This window comes from Phascolarctos cinereus, unplaced genomic scaffold, assembly GCF_003287225.1.
Source record: "Phascolarctos cinereus isolate Bilbo 61053 unplaced genomic scaffold, phaCin_HiC Scaffold_5;HRSCAF=322, whole genome shotgun sequence".
Classification (NCBI taxonomy): Eukaryota; Metazoa; Chordata; class Mammalia; order Diprotodontia; family Phascolarctidae; genus Phascolarctos; species Phascolarctos cinereus.
In genome coordinates this window covers 230364964-230383309 of record NW_027555958.1, presented here as the reverse complement: position 1 = coordinate 230383309, position 18346 = coordinate 230364964, and the positions used below count along the sequence as shown (strand labels likewise).

General features: G+C 40.7%; 2 protein-coding genes across 4 annotated transcripts in view; one reads left to right on the top strand and one right to left on the bottom strand.

Annotated features, from left to right (window-relative positions):
- Positions 1-18346, bottom strand: part of PEX39 (peroxisomal biogenesis factor 39) — a 59960-nt gene that overhangs the window by 28890 nt on the left and 12724 nt on the right. The window lies entirely within an intron of this gene.
- PTCRA (pre T cell antigen receptor alpha) lies at positions 7257-14471 on the top strand. The gene is made up of 4 exons (XM_020976857.2): positions 7257-7372; positions 10226-10546; positions 11422-11463; positions 13120-14471. Exons 1-4 carry the CDS (start codon positions 7315-7317, stop codon positions 13284-13286), a joined length of 588 nt encoding a protein of 195 aa, XP_020832516.2. The 5' UTR covers positions 7257-7314; the 3' UTR covers positions 13287-14471.

Here is an 18346-nt window from a genome sequence, read left to right as displayed (position 1 = left end):
CCATTTGATCATTTCTTATGATACGATAATTATCCATTATATTAACATGCCATAATTTGTTTAGCCATTCCTCAATTGGAGGGAGGACACACCCTTAGATTTCTTTAGAGTGTAGACCTGGTAGTACAGCTGGGTCAAGGGTTATGCACAGTCTGGTAACTTTCTGGGCAAGTTCCAAATTGTTTTCCAGAATGGCTAGAAAAGTATTCTAGTGTCTTTGTTTTCCCACGATCTCTCTGAAATTTGTTATTTTTTATAGTCTGATAGGTGTGACATAGAACCTCAAAATTGCTTTACTGCATTTCTGTAATTATTATTGATTTAGAACATTTTTTCACATGATTGTTGAGAGTTTGGATTTCTTCCTTTGAAAATAACTGTTCTCACACCTATCAGATTGGCTAACATGACAAAACAGGAAAATGATAAATGTTAGAGAAGATGTGGGAAAATTGGAACACTAATGCATTGTTGGTGGAGTTCTGAACTGATCCAACCATTCTGGAGAGCAATTTGGAACTATGCCCAAAGGGCTATAAAATTGTGCATACCTTTTGACCCAGCAATACCACTTTTAGGCCTGTATCCCAAAGAAATCATAAAAACAGGAAAAGGACCCACATGTACAAAAATATTTATAGTAGCTTTTTTTGTGGTGGCCAAGAATTAGAAATTAAGTGGATGTCCATCAATTGGAGAATGGCTGAATAAGCTGTGCTATATAAATTTCTTTTTTTGGTTAGGCATTGGGGTTAAGTGACTTGTCCAGGGTCACACAGCTAGTAAGTGTTATGTGTCTGAGGCCAGATTTGAACGCAGGTCCTCCTGACTCCAGGGCCGGTGCTCTATCCACTGTGCCATCTAGCTGCCCCTTGTGCTATATAAATTTAATGGGATACTATTGTGCTATAAGAAATGATGAGCAGGTGGACTTCAGAAAAACTGGAAAGATTTGTATGGTCTGATGCTGAGTGAAGTGAGCAGAACCAGGAGAACGTCGTACACAGTTAACAGCCACACTGTGCGATGACTGACTTTGATAGACTTGGCTCTTCTCAGAAACACAAGTATCTAAGACAACTCCAAAAGACTAATGATAGAAAATGCTGTCCACATCCAGAGAAAGAACTATGGATATAAATGGAAGCCTACTATTTGCTCTCCTTTTCTTTTCTTGTTTTGTTTTGATTCTTCTTTCTTGTGGTTCCTCCCATTGGTTCTAATTCTTCTTTACATCATGACTAATGTGAAAATAAGCTTCATATGAACATATAAGTAGAGTCTATAACAGAATGCATGCTGTCTTGGGGAGGGAGGAGGAGGAGAGGGAGAAAATTTGAAACTCAAAATCTTATGGAAGTGAACATTAAAAACTAAAAATAAAATATTTGAGAAGTTAGAAAAATAAAATTAAAAAAGAAATGAGACCTTTATCAGAGAAATTTTGTTGCAAAGACTTTTTTGCCCAGTTACCTGTTTGTGCAAAAACTTTTTAACTTTATATAATCAAAATTGATTGTTTTATGGTGTACGATATTCTCTATCTCTTGATTAGTTATGATTTAATCCAGTTTTCCCAGCCGTTTTTGTCAAATAGAGAATTTTGCTGGCAAGATATTCCACAATTATCAAATTTATTTCTCTTCCACACTTGAGTGTGCTCTGACTCTGTCTCTGTGTGTCTCTTTCTCTGTCTCTTGTCCCTCTCTCTCTCTCTGTCTCTATCTCTCTGTCTCTGTCTCTGACTCTGTCTCTCTGTCTCTCTCTCTCACTGAGTAATGAAATACATAAATCAGCAATGCAATGGTTAGCCACCTTTATCTTACCTAAGCAAGAGGTTAGTGGTGTCACCACATTGAGGCAATTCCCCCCCCCACGCCCCCCGGGGAACTCCCTCCTTCCTGGGCCCCTCTTATCCTGCTTATTCCCCTCCCAGCTCTTGCACGGCATCAGCTGCCCACTTCCTTAAGTTTTGGGTTGTGGGTCTTTTTTACCAGTCCTTTGAGTCAGGCAAATTCCCATGGCACCAAATAGGAGAATAATATTGAATATATATATATGTATATATATATGATATATTAATATTTATATATGTTACATTTACTTAAATGTGTTTGTGTTATTTTCCCCAATAGAATATAAATGCCTTGAGGGCAAGGACTATTTCATTTTTGTCTTTGTATCCCTGGCACCTAGCACAGTATCTGGCACATTTGTCGTTTTTATTGACAACCAGTCGTTTCAGTCCTACCTGACTTTTCATGACCCCATTTGGGGTTTTCTTGGCAAAGATACTACAGCGGTTTGTCATTTTCTCCTCCAGTTCATTTTACAGATAAGGAAACTCAGGCAAACAGGGTTAAATGACTCGCCCAGGGTCACATAGCTAGTAAGTATCTAAGGCCATATTTGAACTCAGGTCTTCCTGACTTCAGATCCAAAGCTCTGTCCACTGCTCCACCTAGTTGCCCTGTCTGGCACACAGTAGGTGCTTAATAAATACTTGTTGCCTGACTTGTTGCATGATATGATTGGCATGTCCTTGGTATCCACTGCTAAATATCTTGTCTTTAGGGATTAGGGGATCTGGAGTAAGCTCAACTGGTATTAATCAAAGGGGCAGCTCATAGCTTTATCATTGCTCCCTCCCCCAATATAGAGAATACTGTGTCTGGGCCCTGTAACAATATGTCAAGATGCCAGACCAACAAAGACACCTGTGAAAACCCTCCATTCACCACAATTAAGACCTAAGTGGGAAAAGACCCAGGAGCCCCTACACTGTGGGACCTGCAGCTGCACTGTTTCTCCCAACCTCAACTGGCCTGTTTGCCTACACTTTGCTTACCTCCCACTGTCACCACATGTTCTGCTCACTGCCATGTATAAGCTGGTAAAATCAATGGCTCCAGTAAATATCTATTTAGCTGCAACCCCTGAGAGGAGAGTCAGCCAAATCAGCCCTCCGCTGAAGTCCAGCTGTTCCTGGTGTGGCTGGAGAGTCCTCAGGGAATTTTACCTACGCATCCCAGAGTGCTATCCGTGCCTTCTCGGCCTCCAGAGAACCATTCTCCCTACTATACTGACCTAGGCAGTCAATGATGGGACAGTGTGTCTTTGGGTAGTGGTGGCCCAATCACCATGACTGGGGTTCAGAGTCAAGACTTCAGTCTCTGGAAGGAAAAGGAAGAGACCAAGGCCAGTTGGCAGTCCTAGATGAACTGAAGGACTAGACAGAGAACTTAAATATGGCAGGATGAAAAAGGGACCCATGTTCTAGCACTGGAGTACAAGGCAGTTGCTCAGTCGTGAGAAATAAGATAAAATCTTCAATTATTTAAACTGGAGCACAAAGTCAGAGAAGGACCACACTGGATGCCAAGGACCCTAACCCAAAATCCTGGGATTCTTGTATTCCCCTGCTTGGAGGCTGAATTTGTCCCTGAGGCAGGACTGAGTCTGAAGGTGGGATTAAATGATTCTACCCTGATGTCTGAGGGAATGCAATAACAAAGAGGTACAACAGTTGTTCTATCTTCTGCCGCTATTCAAGTAGATACTCTTTTTTTCCCTTGGAATTGTGTAATGATCTCCTGACAGTTCTTCCCACTTTCAGTTCCTTCTTCCTCTAATCTAACCTTCATATCATTGCACAATCATCTTCCACATACACAGTTCTGATCACACTACTCCCTTTCTCAAGTCACTCTGAGAACAACCTATTGCTGACCAAATCAATGTCAGACTCCTTGTCTTGGCATTCATATGTCTCTCCAGTCTAGTGCCACCTTTCCTCATACTTCACCAGTCCATGTGTCCCACACTGCCAAATTAGACTATTCATTGTCCTCTGAAACCTCCTACTTCTATGACTGTGCTCACATAATTGCCGGAAATGTTCTCCTCCGATCTCTGCCTGTTGAATTTCAGCCCTTTCTTCAAGACCCAGCGCAAATGTCACCTCCTCCTTAAAATTTTTTGTAATTTCCCCTCTCCTCCATCTCATGGCCAACAGTGATCTACCTTTATTATGTTCTCTTTTAACACCACACAAAATATGTAAGTTCCCTGAAGGCAGATGGCTTTTCCTATTGATTTAAACATATCTCCCCTTCTTCTCCCCCTCTTGCTCACCTGACACAATTCCTTGCACATAGGAGGTGCTTAGTATGATTTCAGTTTAATCCAATTGAGTTAATTTGGACAGAATGGAATTGAACAAATGCTATAGGGGATATCTCACACAGGCAAAGGCAGGAATTCTAGGGAAATACCTAGGAATAGCACTAGGGGTAGGAACCCTCCTTTAACTCTTTCCCTTATCGCCTGTTGTGACCCCTATCCCAAAGGAGCTGTTGCTGTTCTGTTGTTTCTGACTCTTTGTGACCCCATTCAGGGTTTTCTTGGCAGAGATACTGGAGTGCTTTGCCATTTCCTTCTCCAGCTCATTTTGCAGATAAGGAAACTGAGGTAAACACAATTAAGTGACTTGTCCAAGGTCACACAGCTAGTAAGTGTTTGAGGCCAGATTTGAACTCGGGAGTGTTCCTGATTCCAAGCCCAGTGCTCTATCCACTGAGCCACCCAGCTGCTCCTTCCCAAGGGAAGCTATGTGTAATGAAAGCAATGTAAATTCAAATCCCCATTCTGTCACTTATTATTTTGGACAATTTTCTTTCCCCCTGAGCTCCTGTTTCTCCTGCAGGGATTTCTAACCCTCAAGAGATGTGCAAAGTTTATCAAGGGGGTATAGAGAATATATTGTAAATAACTATATTATTTTCTTGAAATATTCTAAAAGTGTTAGTGGAAAAAAATTTAGATTGGAGAGAGAACAACAAAGAAGTGAGGAAAAGGGAAGGGGAAAAGTATTTATTTATTATTATAAGTATTATGTGCCAAGCGCTTCAGAAATATTATCTCATTTGATCCTCACAACAACCCTTCAGGTAGGTGCTGTTATTATCCCCATTTTATAGCTGAGGAAACTGAGGCAAACAGTGATTAAATGTCTTGTCCAAGTTCACATAAAGAGCAAGTGCTTGAGGCCTGCTTTGAACTCAGGTCTTTCTGACTTCAGGCCCCAGCACTCTATCCATTGTGCCACCACCTGCCTATAGGGTATGCCTGTGAGGAAAGGGTAAGAAAGAGAAAGACTATAACAGTGAATCTAAAGATTTGAAAGAAAGAGTTGAAGCCATAGTACCTACTGACCAAAACCAAATGAAAGTGGTTTATACATAAAACCCTTACCATATTATGCTAGAAAAAACCCCCAACAATAATGAGCCATTTAAAGACAAATTAATCCATCTTTTCAATAACCAGAAACTGAATTTATTTATAACCAAGTTAACAAAAGTTTTTTGTGTGCTCATGCAGAACCATATTCCAGTATTATTAAGTATGGTCACAAGGTTTGAATTCCATTTATAATTCTCAGTCCTATTGCAATAGCCTGCCACGAGCCTCTCCCTGTTGTGGCCCATCTTCCACTTGGTTCTCAAAAGTGCAGCTCTGACCACGTATGTCACCCTCCTACTCAATAAACTCTATGGGCTCCCTATCGTCTCCAAGATCAACCACAAAATCCTCTGTTTGGCATTCACAGCCCTTCATAATCTACTCCCCCACCCCACCCACTACCTTTCCAGTCTTCTTATACCTTACATCCCACATATACTCTCTGATCTAGTGACACTGCCCTCTTTATTGTTCCTTAAATAAGACTATCTCCTGACTGTGGGCATTTTCATTGGATGTCCCCCACACCCAGAATGCTCTGCCTCATCTTTCTTCCCTCCTGGCTTCCTTCCAATCATAGCTAAAATTCCATCTTCTATGAGAAGCCTTTTCTGACCCTCCTTAATTTTAGTGCCTTCCCTCTGTTGACGACACATACATACACATACACACACATATACATATCTTGTCTGTTGATTATTTCCAATTTATCCTGTATATACACACATTTATATACATATTTATTTATCTATAGACAAACAAGATCTATCTATCTGTCTGTCTTTCTGTCCATTTTGTTTGTCTGTCTGTTGTTTCATTTTGTCTTGCTGATTAGATTGTGAGCTCCTTAAAAGTAGAGAATGGCTTTTGAGTTTCTTCGTATCCCCAGCACTTAACCCAGAATCCAAAGCAAGAAGCACATTGGAAACTGAACATGATATATACTTGTATCGCTTTCAAAAACTATATAGTAGGAATAAAACTGTTGGTTGATAAGAAACAGAATCAGAGGCCTCATTAACTAATTTTGCCATGTTCTGATGAACACTGACAATTTTATGATACTAAAAATATTGTTACATAGCAAATAATGTTTCTCTGTAAAACATTCATTGATATCTCTATTTTAATTCTTATGTGCACATGTCTGGTAAACTCTAGAATGTTTATATTGAGCAGGTGATAAGAGCCAAGGGATACAAAGACCGAAAAGGGTTGGAAATTTTTGCTCTATAAAATGAGAGAGCTGATATAATGGAACACTGTAAAAAATTACAAATGGGATAGGTTCCGAGAAACCTAGGGAAGACTTGTATGAAGTGATGTAGCAAAGCAAGTGGAACCCGGGGAACAATTTATGAAATAACAACGTTATAAAGACAAACATGACTTATCTCTGACCAACCCTGATTGCAGAGGACTGATGGTCAAGCACGATATCCTCCTTCTGACAGAGAAGTGATGGATTCAGGATGCAGTGTGAAAAACATTTTTAGGCATGGACAATGTGGGAACTTTTTTTGTTTGACCTTGTATATTTGATACAAGGGCTTTGTTTTTCTTTGTTATTTTAAGTTGAGAGGGAGGGAGGGGAAAAATAAATGTCTGTTGAAAATTAAAATAATTTTTAAAAATTAATTTAATTAAAAACAAAATTTAAGAATTAATTTAATTTAATTTTTAAAAATTTAAATGCAGGAATTGGACTTCGATGAGGTCCCTTCCAGCTCCACATACTATTGACCTTATGATGTTGCACATAATTTCCAGGAGGGAGAATCCGACATGGAAGAAATTGACCACTCAGACTAATTGGTGAGTTGCTAAGGGAGGCATTCCTACCCAGCATAGGAGACATTTCTCCCCAGGCACAGGATTAGGGAAAGGGTAGAGACAGATTAGAGGGAGGGGCTAATCTAGTCCTGGGAAATATCTCTTGTCTTTGAGCAGCTTAGTTGCAGCTGGGTCTGTGGTGTGGAAGGCAGTTTTGTGGGCACCCGTGGCATGCCATCCTGCCTCCCACTTCTGAGGGAGCTACAGTTACAGTGTCTTTACCTCTCAAGCTGGGCCATGGTAAAGCCCTGGCTGCCGCTTCTCCTGATCCTGGAGACACCAGCTCTTCCCACAGGTGAGTCCCTCTCTCCCTGCTTGGCCTAGCCTGCTCTCCCCCATCTTTCTGGCTTCTCCTCTAGCCTGATGTACTTAAGCAAGAGTTGGTTAGATGAGGATAGGAAATGGGTAACTGAAGTTCTCCTGTCAGGAATCCTATAGATCCCATTCATTCACTCTGTCTCTTTTCCTTCCCACCCTAGGTACCATGCCCTGGGGAGGCTCCCAGGCTCTTGGTCCTTAATGTTAAAGACAAACAAAAGAGTAGGGAGGTTTTAGATCCAGCCTGGAGTCAGTCTGTCATCTCCATCAATGACAGATTGATTGCCTATTGTATCTAAAACAAAACCATGTTCTTAACCTGGCTTTCAAGGCCTTCTATAATCTGGCCTCAACCTAACTTTCTAGATTTATTTTGCTTTTCTTCTTTTGACATTCTACAATTCCAGCCAAACTGGACTACTAAGTGTTCTGATGCTCCTCCAACCTCTGTGACTGGTGGTCACTCGGTCCTCATATCCTCCTGCCCTCTGGGAGCAGAGTCTTGTTGGCGTGTCAGAATACATATACATAAAGCAAGAAAACAGAAGAGATGGTGAACAATTGAGTTAGAGATGGTGTGGTTTAGACCTAAATATAAATGGAAGTCAGCTCAGTGGATACAGCACTGGCCCTGGAATCAAGAGGACCTGAGTTCAAATGTGGCCTCAGACACTGACTAGCTGTGCAACCCTGGGCAAGTCACTTAATGACAATTGCTTCCAAATTAAAAAAAAAAATTAAAAAAGGAGGTCAGAAAAGAGAGAAATCAATGTAGGCTAAAGTAATCTAGAAAGACTTCATGGAAAAGGTTAGAACTAAATTTAGTCTTGAATGGACAAGTCAATAGGTAGTGAGAAGAGAAGGGCTCTGGCCTTCTATGCATCTGGAAGACCATAGACTCTCCAAAGCAAAGGAGGGTGAGGTTCTGGGAGCCCACCTCATTCATAGGCTCCCAGGACCGTGGATTCATAGAGAGAGAATGCCAAAACTGGAAGGAATCTTAGAATATAGAATGTCAGAGCACAGAAGATAGAATATTAAGACTAGAAGGGGCCATAGAACATGGAATGTTATAGCACAGAATGTTAGAGCTGAAAGAGACCTTGGAATATGGAATGTCAGAACACAAGACGTTAAAGGTCAGAGCTGGGAAGAACCTTAGAGATTATACAGCCCAACTCCCTAAATTAATAGCGATAGTTAGCATTTATATTGAGTTTTAAGGTTTACACAGTGGTTTACATAACTCATTTTAGTTGACCTTCACAAAGAACGCTGCTTTATTATTAATCCCCTTTTACTAAGGCTGAGAGAAGTTAAATGATTTGCCTAGAGTTACACAGCTAGTAAGTCTCTGAAATAGGATTGATTATGACCAAGCAAGAGATAGAAAACATTATGAAATGGAAAATGGATTATTTTGATTACATTAAATTGAAAAGTTTTTGCACAAACAAAGCCAATGCAACCAAGATTAGGAAGGAAGCGGAAAACAGGGAAAGAATTTTTACAACCAGTGTCTCTGATAAAGGCTTCATTTCTAAAATATATAGAAAACTGAGTCAAATTTATAAGAATACAAGTCATTCTCCAATTGATAAATGGTCAAAGGATATGAACAGGCAGTTTTCAGAGGAAGACATTAAAGCTATTTATAGTAATATAAAAAAATGCTCTAAATCACTATTAATTAAAGAAATACAAATCAAAACAACTCTGAGGTACCACATCACACCTAGCAATTGGCTAACATGACAAAACAGGAAAATGATAAATGTTGGAGAAGATGTGGGAAAATTGGAACACTAATACATTGTTGGTGGGGTTGTGAATTGATCCAACCATTCTGGAGAGCAATTTGGAACTATGCTCAAAGGGCTATAAAACTGTGCATACCCTTTGACCCAGCAATAGCACTTCTAGGGCTATTTCCCAAAGAGATCATAAAAACAGGAAAAGGACCCACATGTACAAAAATATTTATAGCAGCTCTGTTTGTGGTGGCCAAGAGTTGGAAACTGAGGGGATGCCCATCAATTGGGGAATGGCTAAACAAGCTGTGGTATATAAATGTAACGGAATACTATTGTGTGCTATAAGAAATGACGAGCAGGTGGACTTCAGAAAAACCTGGAAAGACTTAGATGAACTGATGCTGAGTGAAGTGAGCAGAACCAGGAGAACACTGTACATAGTAACAGCCACCCTATGCAATGACTGACTTTGATAGACTTGGCTTTTCTCAGCCATGCAAGGATCTAAGACAACTCCAAAAGACTCATGATGGAAAATGCTATCCACATCCAGAGAAAGAACTATGGAATCTGAATGCAGATGGAAGCATACTATTTGCTCTCCTTTTCTTTTGTTGTTTTGTTTTATTGCTTCAGTCTCCTGGTTCCCCCCATTGGTTCTAATTCTTCTTTACATTATGACTAATGTGAAAATATGCTTAATATGAGTGTATAAGTGGAGTATATCAGATTGACACTGTCTTGGGGAGGGGGGAAGAGAGGAAGGGGGAGAAAATTTAAAACTCAAAATCTTATGGGGGTAGCTAGGTGGCACAGTAGATAGAGCACCGGCCCTGGAGTCAAGAGGACCTGAGTTCAAATCCAGCCTCAGACACATATCACTCACTAGGTGTGTGACTCTGGGCAAGTCACTTAACCCCAATTGCCTCACCAAAAAAAAAAAAATAATAATCTTATGGAAGTGAATGTTGAAAACTAAAAAATAATTAATTATTTAAAAAAAGAAAGAAAGAAATAGGATTTGAATTCAGGTCTTCCAAGTCAATGCCAACTTACACATGTTTGTCTTCCCCCAGGTGTGTATACTGCTCCTTTCCCATCAATGGCTCCCCCACTCACCCTGTTGGTAGATGGGAAACAGAAGACACTGGTCATCTGCCTGGTTTTTGATGTCTCTCCTTCATTTGTGGATGGCTCCATCTGGTTCTCATCTGGCAATGGCACCACCTTGGATGCCTTCACTTATGGCCCCTCACCAGCTGGAGATGGCACCTGGAGCAGCCTGGCCCAGCTTTCCCTTCCTGATGAGGAGCTGGCTTCCTGGGAACCTCTAGTCTGCCACACAGGGCCAGGCTGGCAGGATCAGGGCCCACGCACCCGTCCTCTTCAGCTATCTGGTATGGGTCTAAGGGAGCAGCATCATTCCCTAGGGCTAGACTCTGTATGAAGATGAGGACCTGTCTTGATGGACCTTAGAGTTTAAACATTCTCTAGTTCCTTATCTCCTGGTACTCTCCCTCCCTTGACCCCAGTCTTCCAAAAAAAAAAAAAACAGATGGAGGAAGTCAGGGAAAGCTCCAGACTTCAATTTGGACTAATTAGTTAGGATTTCCAAGCTGAGTCTATTCTAGATTAGCCAGAATTAACTTCTTATTTGACCTTAAACAAGTCAGTTTTCTTCCCTGAACCTAAGATGCTTCATCTGTCTAGTGGAAATAATACCTACAATGTCTCTTTCACAGAACTGTTGTTTGCATTAGATGACATGTGAAAGTACTTGGAGGAAAAAAAAAGTTAAAAGCATAAAGTACTATGCTATGAATGCAAGAGAGGCCAAGGGAAAGTCTTTAGAGAAGGGAAAACTGAGCAAGTGAATCCTCACCCATAGGGGGAATTTTGCCTTCCACAAATGTTTATTATGCTTCAGGTACCTTATCTGCAGCATAAGAATAATAACTGTTTCTTCATAAGAACTTACCAAGGCTCACAGGGTTCTTGGCTAGAAAGAGCCTTGGATGCCATTTAGACTAGCTAAAATGAGGGAGCTGGGACATAGAAAGGTTAAATAATTTGTCCAAGATCCCATAGATAATAGATGGAAGAGTAAGGATTTGAACCCAAGTCCTCTGACTCTAAATCCAAGGTGCTTTCTACTATACTATGCTGATGATATAAAGAAATATGACATAGTCCCTGTCCTCAAAGAGCTTACAATCTAGCTGAATGCAACAAGGTTCCCAAGGATTTAACCCTTTTAATTTGGTTTTGGCAGGTAAGCCCATGAGAGAAAAGTGCCAGCAGGAGCCAACCACTGGTGAGTGATAGGAGGGCTAGTTTGGAGGCCAGAACGCTTGTGTCCTATTGAAACCAAAGTGCTTTGGGTGGTGGTAATCAGCCTTGACTTTTTATGGATCCTCATCAGAGATAGGCTTAGATTATGCTGACTCACTGGGTAACCCTGGGGCAAAGCACTGACCCCATCTGGGCTGCTTCAGTTGGCCTATCTATACATAGCATCCCCCTCTGGATTACTCTCCTAACCTGATGAGGGTTGGAAGTCCAGAGACTGACTACTAATTGCTTCAGTGTTCAGAGGCATAATCTGTAGGGCTACCCTACTATTAGTATAGCTCACGAACCTCAACCTGCATGCTTCCCATTAATAGGCAGCTGGTAGAAACAATTAGCTCTTAGCAGAGGCTTTTATTCAGATTGAATAATGACACTACCTATGCAACATTTCCCATGTGGATCTGGAGTACATTCTCCCTCAACTATACACAGAATCCTTGGGAAAAGTGAGCTCAACCTTTGAGTACAGTGGTATTGAGACACACTTGGGGTAAAAATAACTTAAAATTCATGACACTTCTGGGCCTGGAAGTCCTTTGTCTCTGTAATTTATAATGTCCTCAGGCTGGGTTCCCAAGATCTGATCTTCTATATAGCCAGCTCTGTTCTCTGCTGCCAGGGAGCCCTTTCCTTGAAGCTGCTTCTTCCCTCTGTATTCACGTCTGTCTGGAGTATGTGTCTCTGTTTCCTTAATTGTACTTCATATTCTCCCAAACCAACCAACTCTTGACCTGCTAGATAAGGTAGTTCCCTCTGGGCAAGTCACTGTTAGATGCCCCGACTATGGAGAAAAGAGGGGGAAAGAGGACAGAGACCTCTACAAAACAGTCTCTTCACAAAGCTAATTGAGCCTTGACTCCCTGGGAACTGAAGTTTTGTTCTTTATTTAAAATCATGCTTGTTCAATAAGGTTTGTTCCTTTAGTTCACTCAAAGAAATATATTCCCATATCCCAAAGACCTCATGGCATAGATACTTCTTTACAGATGATTTAACAACTTGTTATTATATTCTGGGCTTTATGGACTAGGGGTTGAATCAAAAATCAGTTCCCTTACATGTAAAATGGGAAAGAATCCTCTCCATCCCTCTCATTGCATTGATGAGAGTTCCTAAGTTTTTCAAAGTCTTTGTTATTTAGTCATTTTTCAGTTTTGTCCAACTCTTTGTGACTCCATTTGGGGTTCTTTCTGACTCCACGCCTGGCACTATATCAACTGCACCACCTAGCTGCTTGTCTTTACAATGTTGTTATTAAATAAATTGTCCTCCTGGTTCTGCTTATTTCATTCTGCATCGATTCATACAAGTCTTTACAGGTTTCTCTGTAACTGTCACTTTCATCTTTAATTATAACATAATAATATTCTATTACATTCAACCATTTCCCAACATACGGGTACCCCATGCATTTCCTGGTTTTTGCCACCACAAAAAGAGTTGCTATAAATATTTTTGTACATTTGGGTCTTTTTCCTCTTTCTCTGATCTCTTTGTTGTATAGGCTTAGTATTGGTATCAGTGAGTCAAAAGATATTCACAGTTTAGTAATTTGGGAAGCATATTTCCAAACTGCTTTGTCCCAGGCATTTCTTGACTTTCTTGTTTCTTTTGCCAGGACCACACAGCCTCTTGCAGACACTGATCCTAGGGGCCATTCGGCTCATCCTCTTCAAGCTGCTTATATTTGATGTGCTGATGACCTGTAGCCATCTCCGGGCTCTGGGGATCACAGCCACAAACAGTACTGACCTTGGGAACCAACCTAGGAGGTCAAGGATCTAACTGCTGGGACTGAGGGTCAACATGCAGAAATTCCTTCCCTCCTGACCCCACCAGATGAAGATGTTGCTGGATCTTGGCCAAACAAGGGAAGAACTTTGAGCCCATTATTGGGGGGCTGATGGATGGGTATTCTAAGTACATGACTGCCTCATCTTTACCTTATGGGAACAAGTGGTCTGATGATATTGTTCCCTATAGTTGGAACAATCTCCATTTCCAGACACCAGACTAATCACTCCTCCCTTTTAAAGTCCTAGTCAGGATCAACATCTTCTATGAAGCCCTCTTGAATGAAATATAGGAGGTATCAAATGTTTCCCCACCTAATGTTTATCTCTATGTTCAATATGTACATGTTGCACTCAACTTGGCTGGGAAATCAACTCTGTAATTTCTCATACTTGAGAAGTCTACGTGCCCCATCAGGCTTCAAGCTCTCTGAGGTCAGGGCCCAAGTCTCTTCCATCACACCAAGAGCACTCCTAGAGCTTCAGCTTTTAAGAAGTCCCCAGCCTGGAATAAATACACAGTCACAGATAGATGCGTAGAAGACACACATGAAAGAGCAGAAGATTAATTAAATACATAATGGAATGTAGCAGCCCTCAGGAACTGTCAAAGAGTGGGAGTGGGACCAGGATAGACACCTGCTAGTCAGAACAAAAAATATACAGCATGCCTTGACCCCATGACTGAATGGGTTGAGACAGTGTCTAAAAAGCTAGTCTATCTCTCATCCTAAGGGGTTAGGGGAGCATACGTCTTAGAGAGGTAAGATGTGAGAAAAGTGCGAGGATGAAAGTCTGGCAAGGAGGAGGCTGGAGTCTTAAGCTGCCACACTGTCTCACCCAAGCCATCACCACCCTGAGCTGGACCTAGTGTCACTGCTGGGGCAGGCAAGCAGAGCGGCTTCCTTTAAGCATCACAGCATCAAAGAGGTGGTGGTCCAGGGATGGAGAAGAGAAGGCTTTAACACTGATACAAAGGGGAATATGACCAGGGCTGAGCAGAAGCCACAAAGAACAAACACAGAGTTCCCTACCCACTTTGCTGCTAAGACAGAACTGATGATTTTTACTCTCCTATTCCATTCTCTCAACCTCTCAAGGGAGAGATGAGCTTGCTTCCTAATTTGTTTGAAAAGAAACTTGTTTCTCTGAGATAATAAATTCACTGAGTTACTGATTTGTGTGTCTGTGTCCTTGGGGCAAATGAAGTCCAGGGGGTGGCACTGGATGGTGAGATACACAGGTAAAGAGATAGATCTTATTATGACTAGAAATTTCCTGGCAAAACTGGGGACACAGTGAATGAAAGAGATTTTATTGATTTATATTTTTATAGTTTCCCAAAGAGAGAAAATCCAGACCAATACCTAGACATATATGAGCCAGCAGTCCTGGTGAAGGGAGTTATATAACTGAGGTGGAGTAGCCCTTCTGGGGGCTGTAACCACAGGTATCTCATTCCTGTTTTTCTGCCGGTATAGATTTGAAAACCATTTCCCCCGGAGCAGAGTTGAAAGTCTTTTGACTAGAGAGAACCTTACACTTGAAAGAAGGTTCTGTGGAAGAATGGAGAAATGGAGAATGGGAAAGAATGGTGGGGAGGGGCTAGCCCAAACGGAATAACTAGCACTGCTCACCAACCAAACACTGTCTACTCTGTCCCATCAGCTAGACAAACAAAAACTGATATTATGTTTCTGTACTGACAGAGACTTAATCAGTTCATATTAGAAGATTTTTGCCAAATTACATAAGGAGGGAATATGCTATACCTCTCTTCACAGTAGTGAAAAGAACATTGAATTTGGAATCAGGGGACCTTGGTTCAAACCCTTACACTGCTACTTCCTGTCTGACCTTGGTCAAGTCCCTCAACCTTTGGGCCTTGAATTCTTCATCTGTATTAAAAAAAAAAAAGATTTGGGTTAGATGACCTCCAAGGTCCCTGTCAGTTCCAAATCTATCATCCTGTTTTTTTGTGAGGGCAATTGGGGTTAAGTGACTTGCCCAGGGTCACACAGCTAGAGAGTGTTATGTGTCTGAGGTCACATTTGAACTCAGGTCCTCCTGACTCCAGAGCCACTACCCTATCCACTGTGCCACTGAACTGCCTCCATCCTATGTTTTCTGCAAAGACTTCTTAGAAGAGGAGAAATTTCCTAAGCTGCTGGAATGAAAGGTAGAACATGAAATGAGAGAGTCAGAACAGATAAAGAAGATATTTTTAAGAGCTGGTCTCTCTGACCAGCAGATTGGATCTCTAAGGTCCCATCCTCTGGAGTTCTATGAGTTAGACTGTATTAGGCAGAGGTGGAAAATTCCAGATGAAGAATAGAGCCTAGAGGAATACTTTAGGGAAAAGATATGGTCGGAGATAAGGACAGCTAGGTGGCACAGTAGATAGAGCTCCGGCCTTGGAGTCAGGAGGACCTGAGTTCAAATCCATTCTCAGGCAACCCTGATTGCCTCACCAAAAATAAGTTAATTAATTAGGAAATAATATATATAATATATATATATATATATTATAATATATATATATATATATATATTATATATATATATATATATATATATATTATATGGTCAGAGAAAAGGGCTAGTGAGTAAGGAATTCTTGAGAGCTCAGTTTCCGTTTTTGTAAAATTATATTGAACTAGATGGTCTATTAGCCTTTGGCTCTAGGCAGAGAAAGGGAAAAGGATGGCACGAAGGAATGCTGCAATAGAGGAATAGAGGATCTCCTAGAAATTTTAAATGAGCATGGTACTGAGCCAAAGCCTTGTGTAGACTTGATGGGAAGTTTGTGAAGGAAGCTGACTGGAGAATGAGGTCATCCCACATACAGTTGTGCTTTGCTTTGGGAAATGTCAATATTGAAATGCCAAACTAAGTTAACTACTCACTTTATGAAGATTATTCACATTACCAAAGAGAATTATTTGGTTTACAATGGTCCAGGGTGTTCCTAGTGCCTCTAAGTTAAGGACTGAGCAGTTAAGAGGGGAAAGAGAACCTTAAAGGCACAAGGGTGGAAACCACTTTTCACTAAAGAATATCAGGATCATAGACTTACAACTGAAAGACCTGAGAAATCAAATAGTTGAACTCCCTCTTTTTACAGCTAAGGAAACTGAGGCCCAGAGAGGATTGAAATGGCTTGTCCAGGATCACACAGATAGTAACAGAACTATAATTTTACTCAGGCCCCTTTGATTGAAAATCTGGCCCTCTTTCCGATGTGCCATACTATCTCACCAGTCTGGACAAATGAAAGCTATTCTCTAAGGCCAGAATGTAAGACTACTGGCAGGGGAATAGGTACAAAGGGAGAGAAATAAGGAGGCATAAAACTTGAATTGAAAAAAATTCTTCTTAGCAAAATTAGAAGAACATTGTACAGAGTAACAGCAATATCCTAACGATGAGCAACTGTGAAAGCCTTAGCTATGCTGATCGATACAATGATCCATAACAATTCCAAAAGACTCATGATGAAAAATGCCATCCACCTCCAGAGAGAGAACTGATGAAGTCTAAGGGCAGATTGAAGCATATTTTCTCTCACTCTATTCATCTTTTACTTTCTTTTTCTTGCTTTTTTTCTTTTTCACAACATGGCTAATGTGGAAATGTGTTTTGAATGACTCCATATATGTGATAGGTATCATATCTCTCTCCTTGATACATGGGGAAGGAGCTAGAGACAGGGTGAGAATTCAGAACTGAAAATAATTTTTTTAATTAAAAAAAGGGGAAAATTCCTCTTACATACAATAACCTTGGGAACTCAGTTCTTTCCTGGTGTGAGGCACGGTCAAAAAGCAAAAGCAGTTCTCAGTCCTCCTACCCTGACAATAATAATAATCATCATAGCTAATATTCTGATAGTATTTATTGCAGGGTTTATAACCACTCTGAGGATAGAGAATACAAGAATCATTTTACATATGAGGAAACTGAGGCAAAGAGAGGTGAAGTGAATGGCAATTCACAGGTAATAAGTGGAAGAGTCAGTATTTGAACCTAACTCTCCAAACTCCCACTCCAATACTCTTCCCATACAAAGCAGCCTCTTCTCATACCTAGGAAGAACTAGGTACCAGGAAGATCAGATGGCCCAAGACCCTGTGAGGGAGAATTTGGGAGGATTCCCTGTGAGGGAGAAGCTTGTGGGGAATCTGGGTTTTCAGCTCCACATCAGAGAGTAGGAGGGAGGACTGGAAAGAGATGGAGACTCCAGACTTGGATCACCGAGTTCTCTTCGTAACTACAAGAAGTGATGGTTAAAATTTGGAGTCTCTTCTTCTTGTGAAGGGGCCACCAGCAGAAAAGGGATTAAAAGCTATCTTTCAAGACAAGAAAGGTCATTCTTTTTTTTTCTTTTCTTTTTAAAAATTTATTTCTTCTCAATTACATGTAAAAATAATTTTTAACATTCATTGTTTTTTTTTTTACATTTTTACATTATTCTCTAAGGCCAGAATGTAAAACTACTGGCAGGGGAATAGGTACAAAGGGAGAGAAATAAGGAGGCATAAAGCTGTGCATACCCTTTGATCCAGCAATACCACTTTGAAGTCTGTATCTCAAAGAAACAAAAAAGATAAGAAAAAGACCTCTTTGTGCAAAAATACTTACAGCCACTCTGTTTTTATGGTAGCTAAGAATGGAAATTGAGGGGATGCCCATCAATTGGGGAATGGCTAAACAAGTGTGTGATTGTAATGGAATATTATTGTGCTATGAGAAATGACAAGCAGGATGATTTCAGAAAAACCTAGAAAGACTTATATGAACTATACAAAGTAAAGTGAGCAGAACCAGGATAACACTGTATATAGTAACAGCAACTTTGTATAATGAACAACTGTGGATGACTTAACTGTTCTCAGCAATACAATGATCCAAGACAATCCCAAAGAACTTTTGATGGAAAATGCTATCTGCCTCCAAAGAGAGAACTGATATTGTCTGAATACAGACTGAAGCATACTCTTTCCTTCACTCTTTCTTTCTTTCCTTCACTCTTGCTTTCTTTCCTTCACTCCT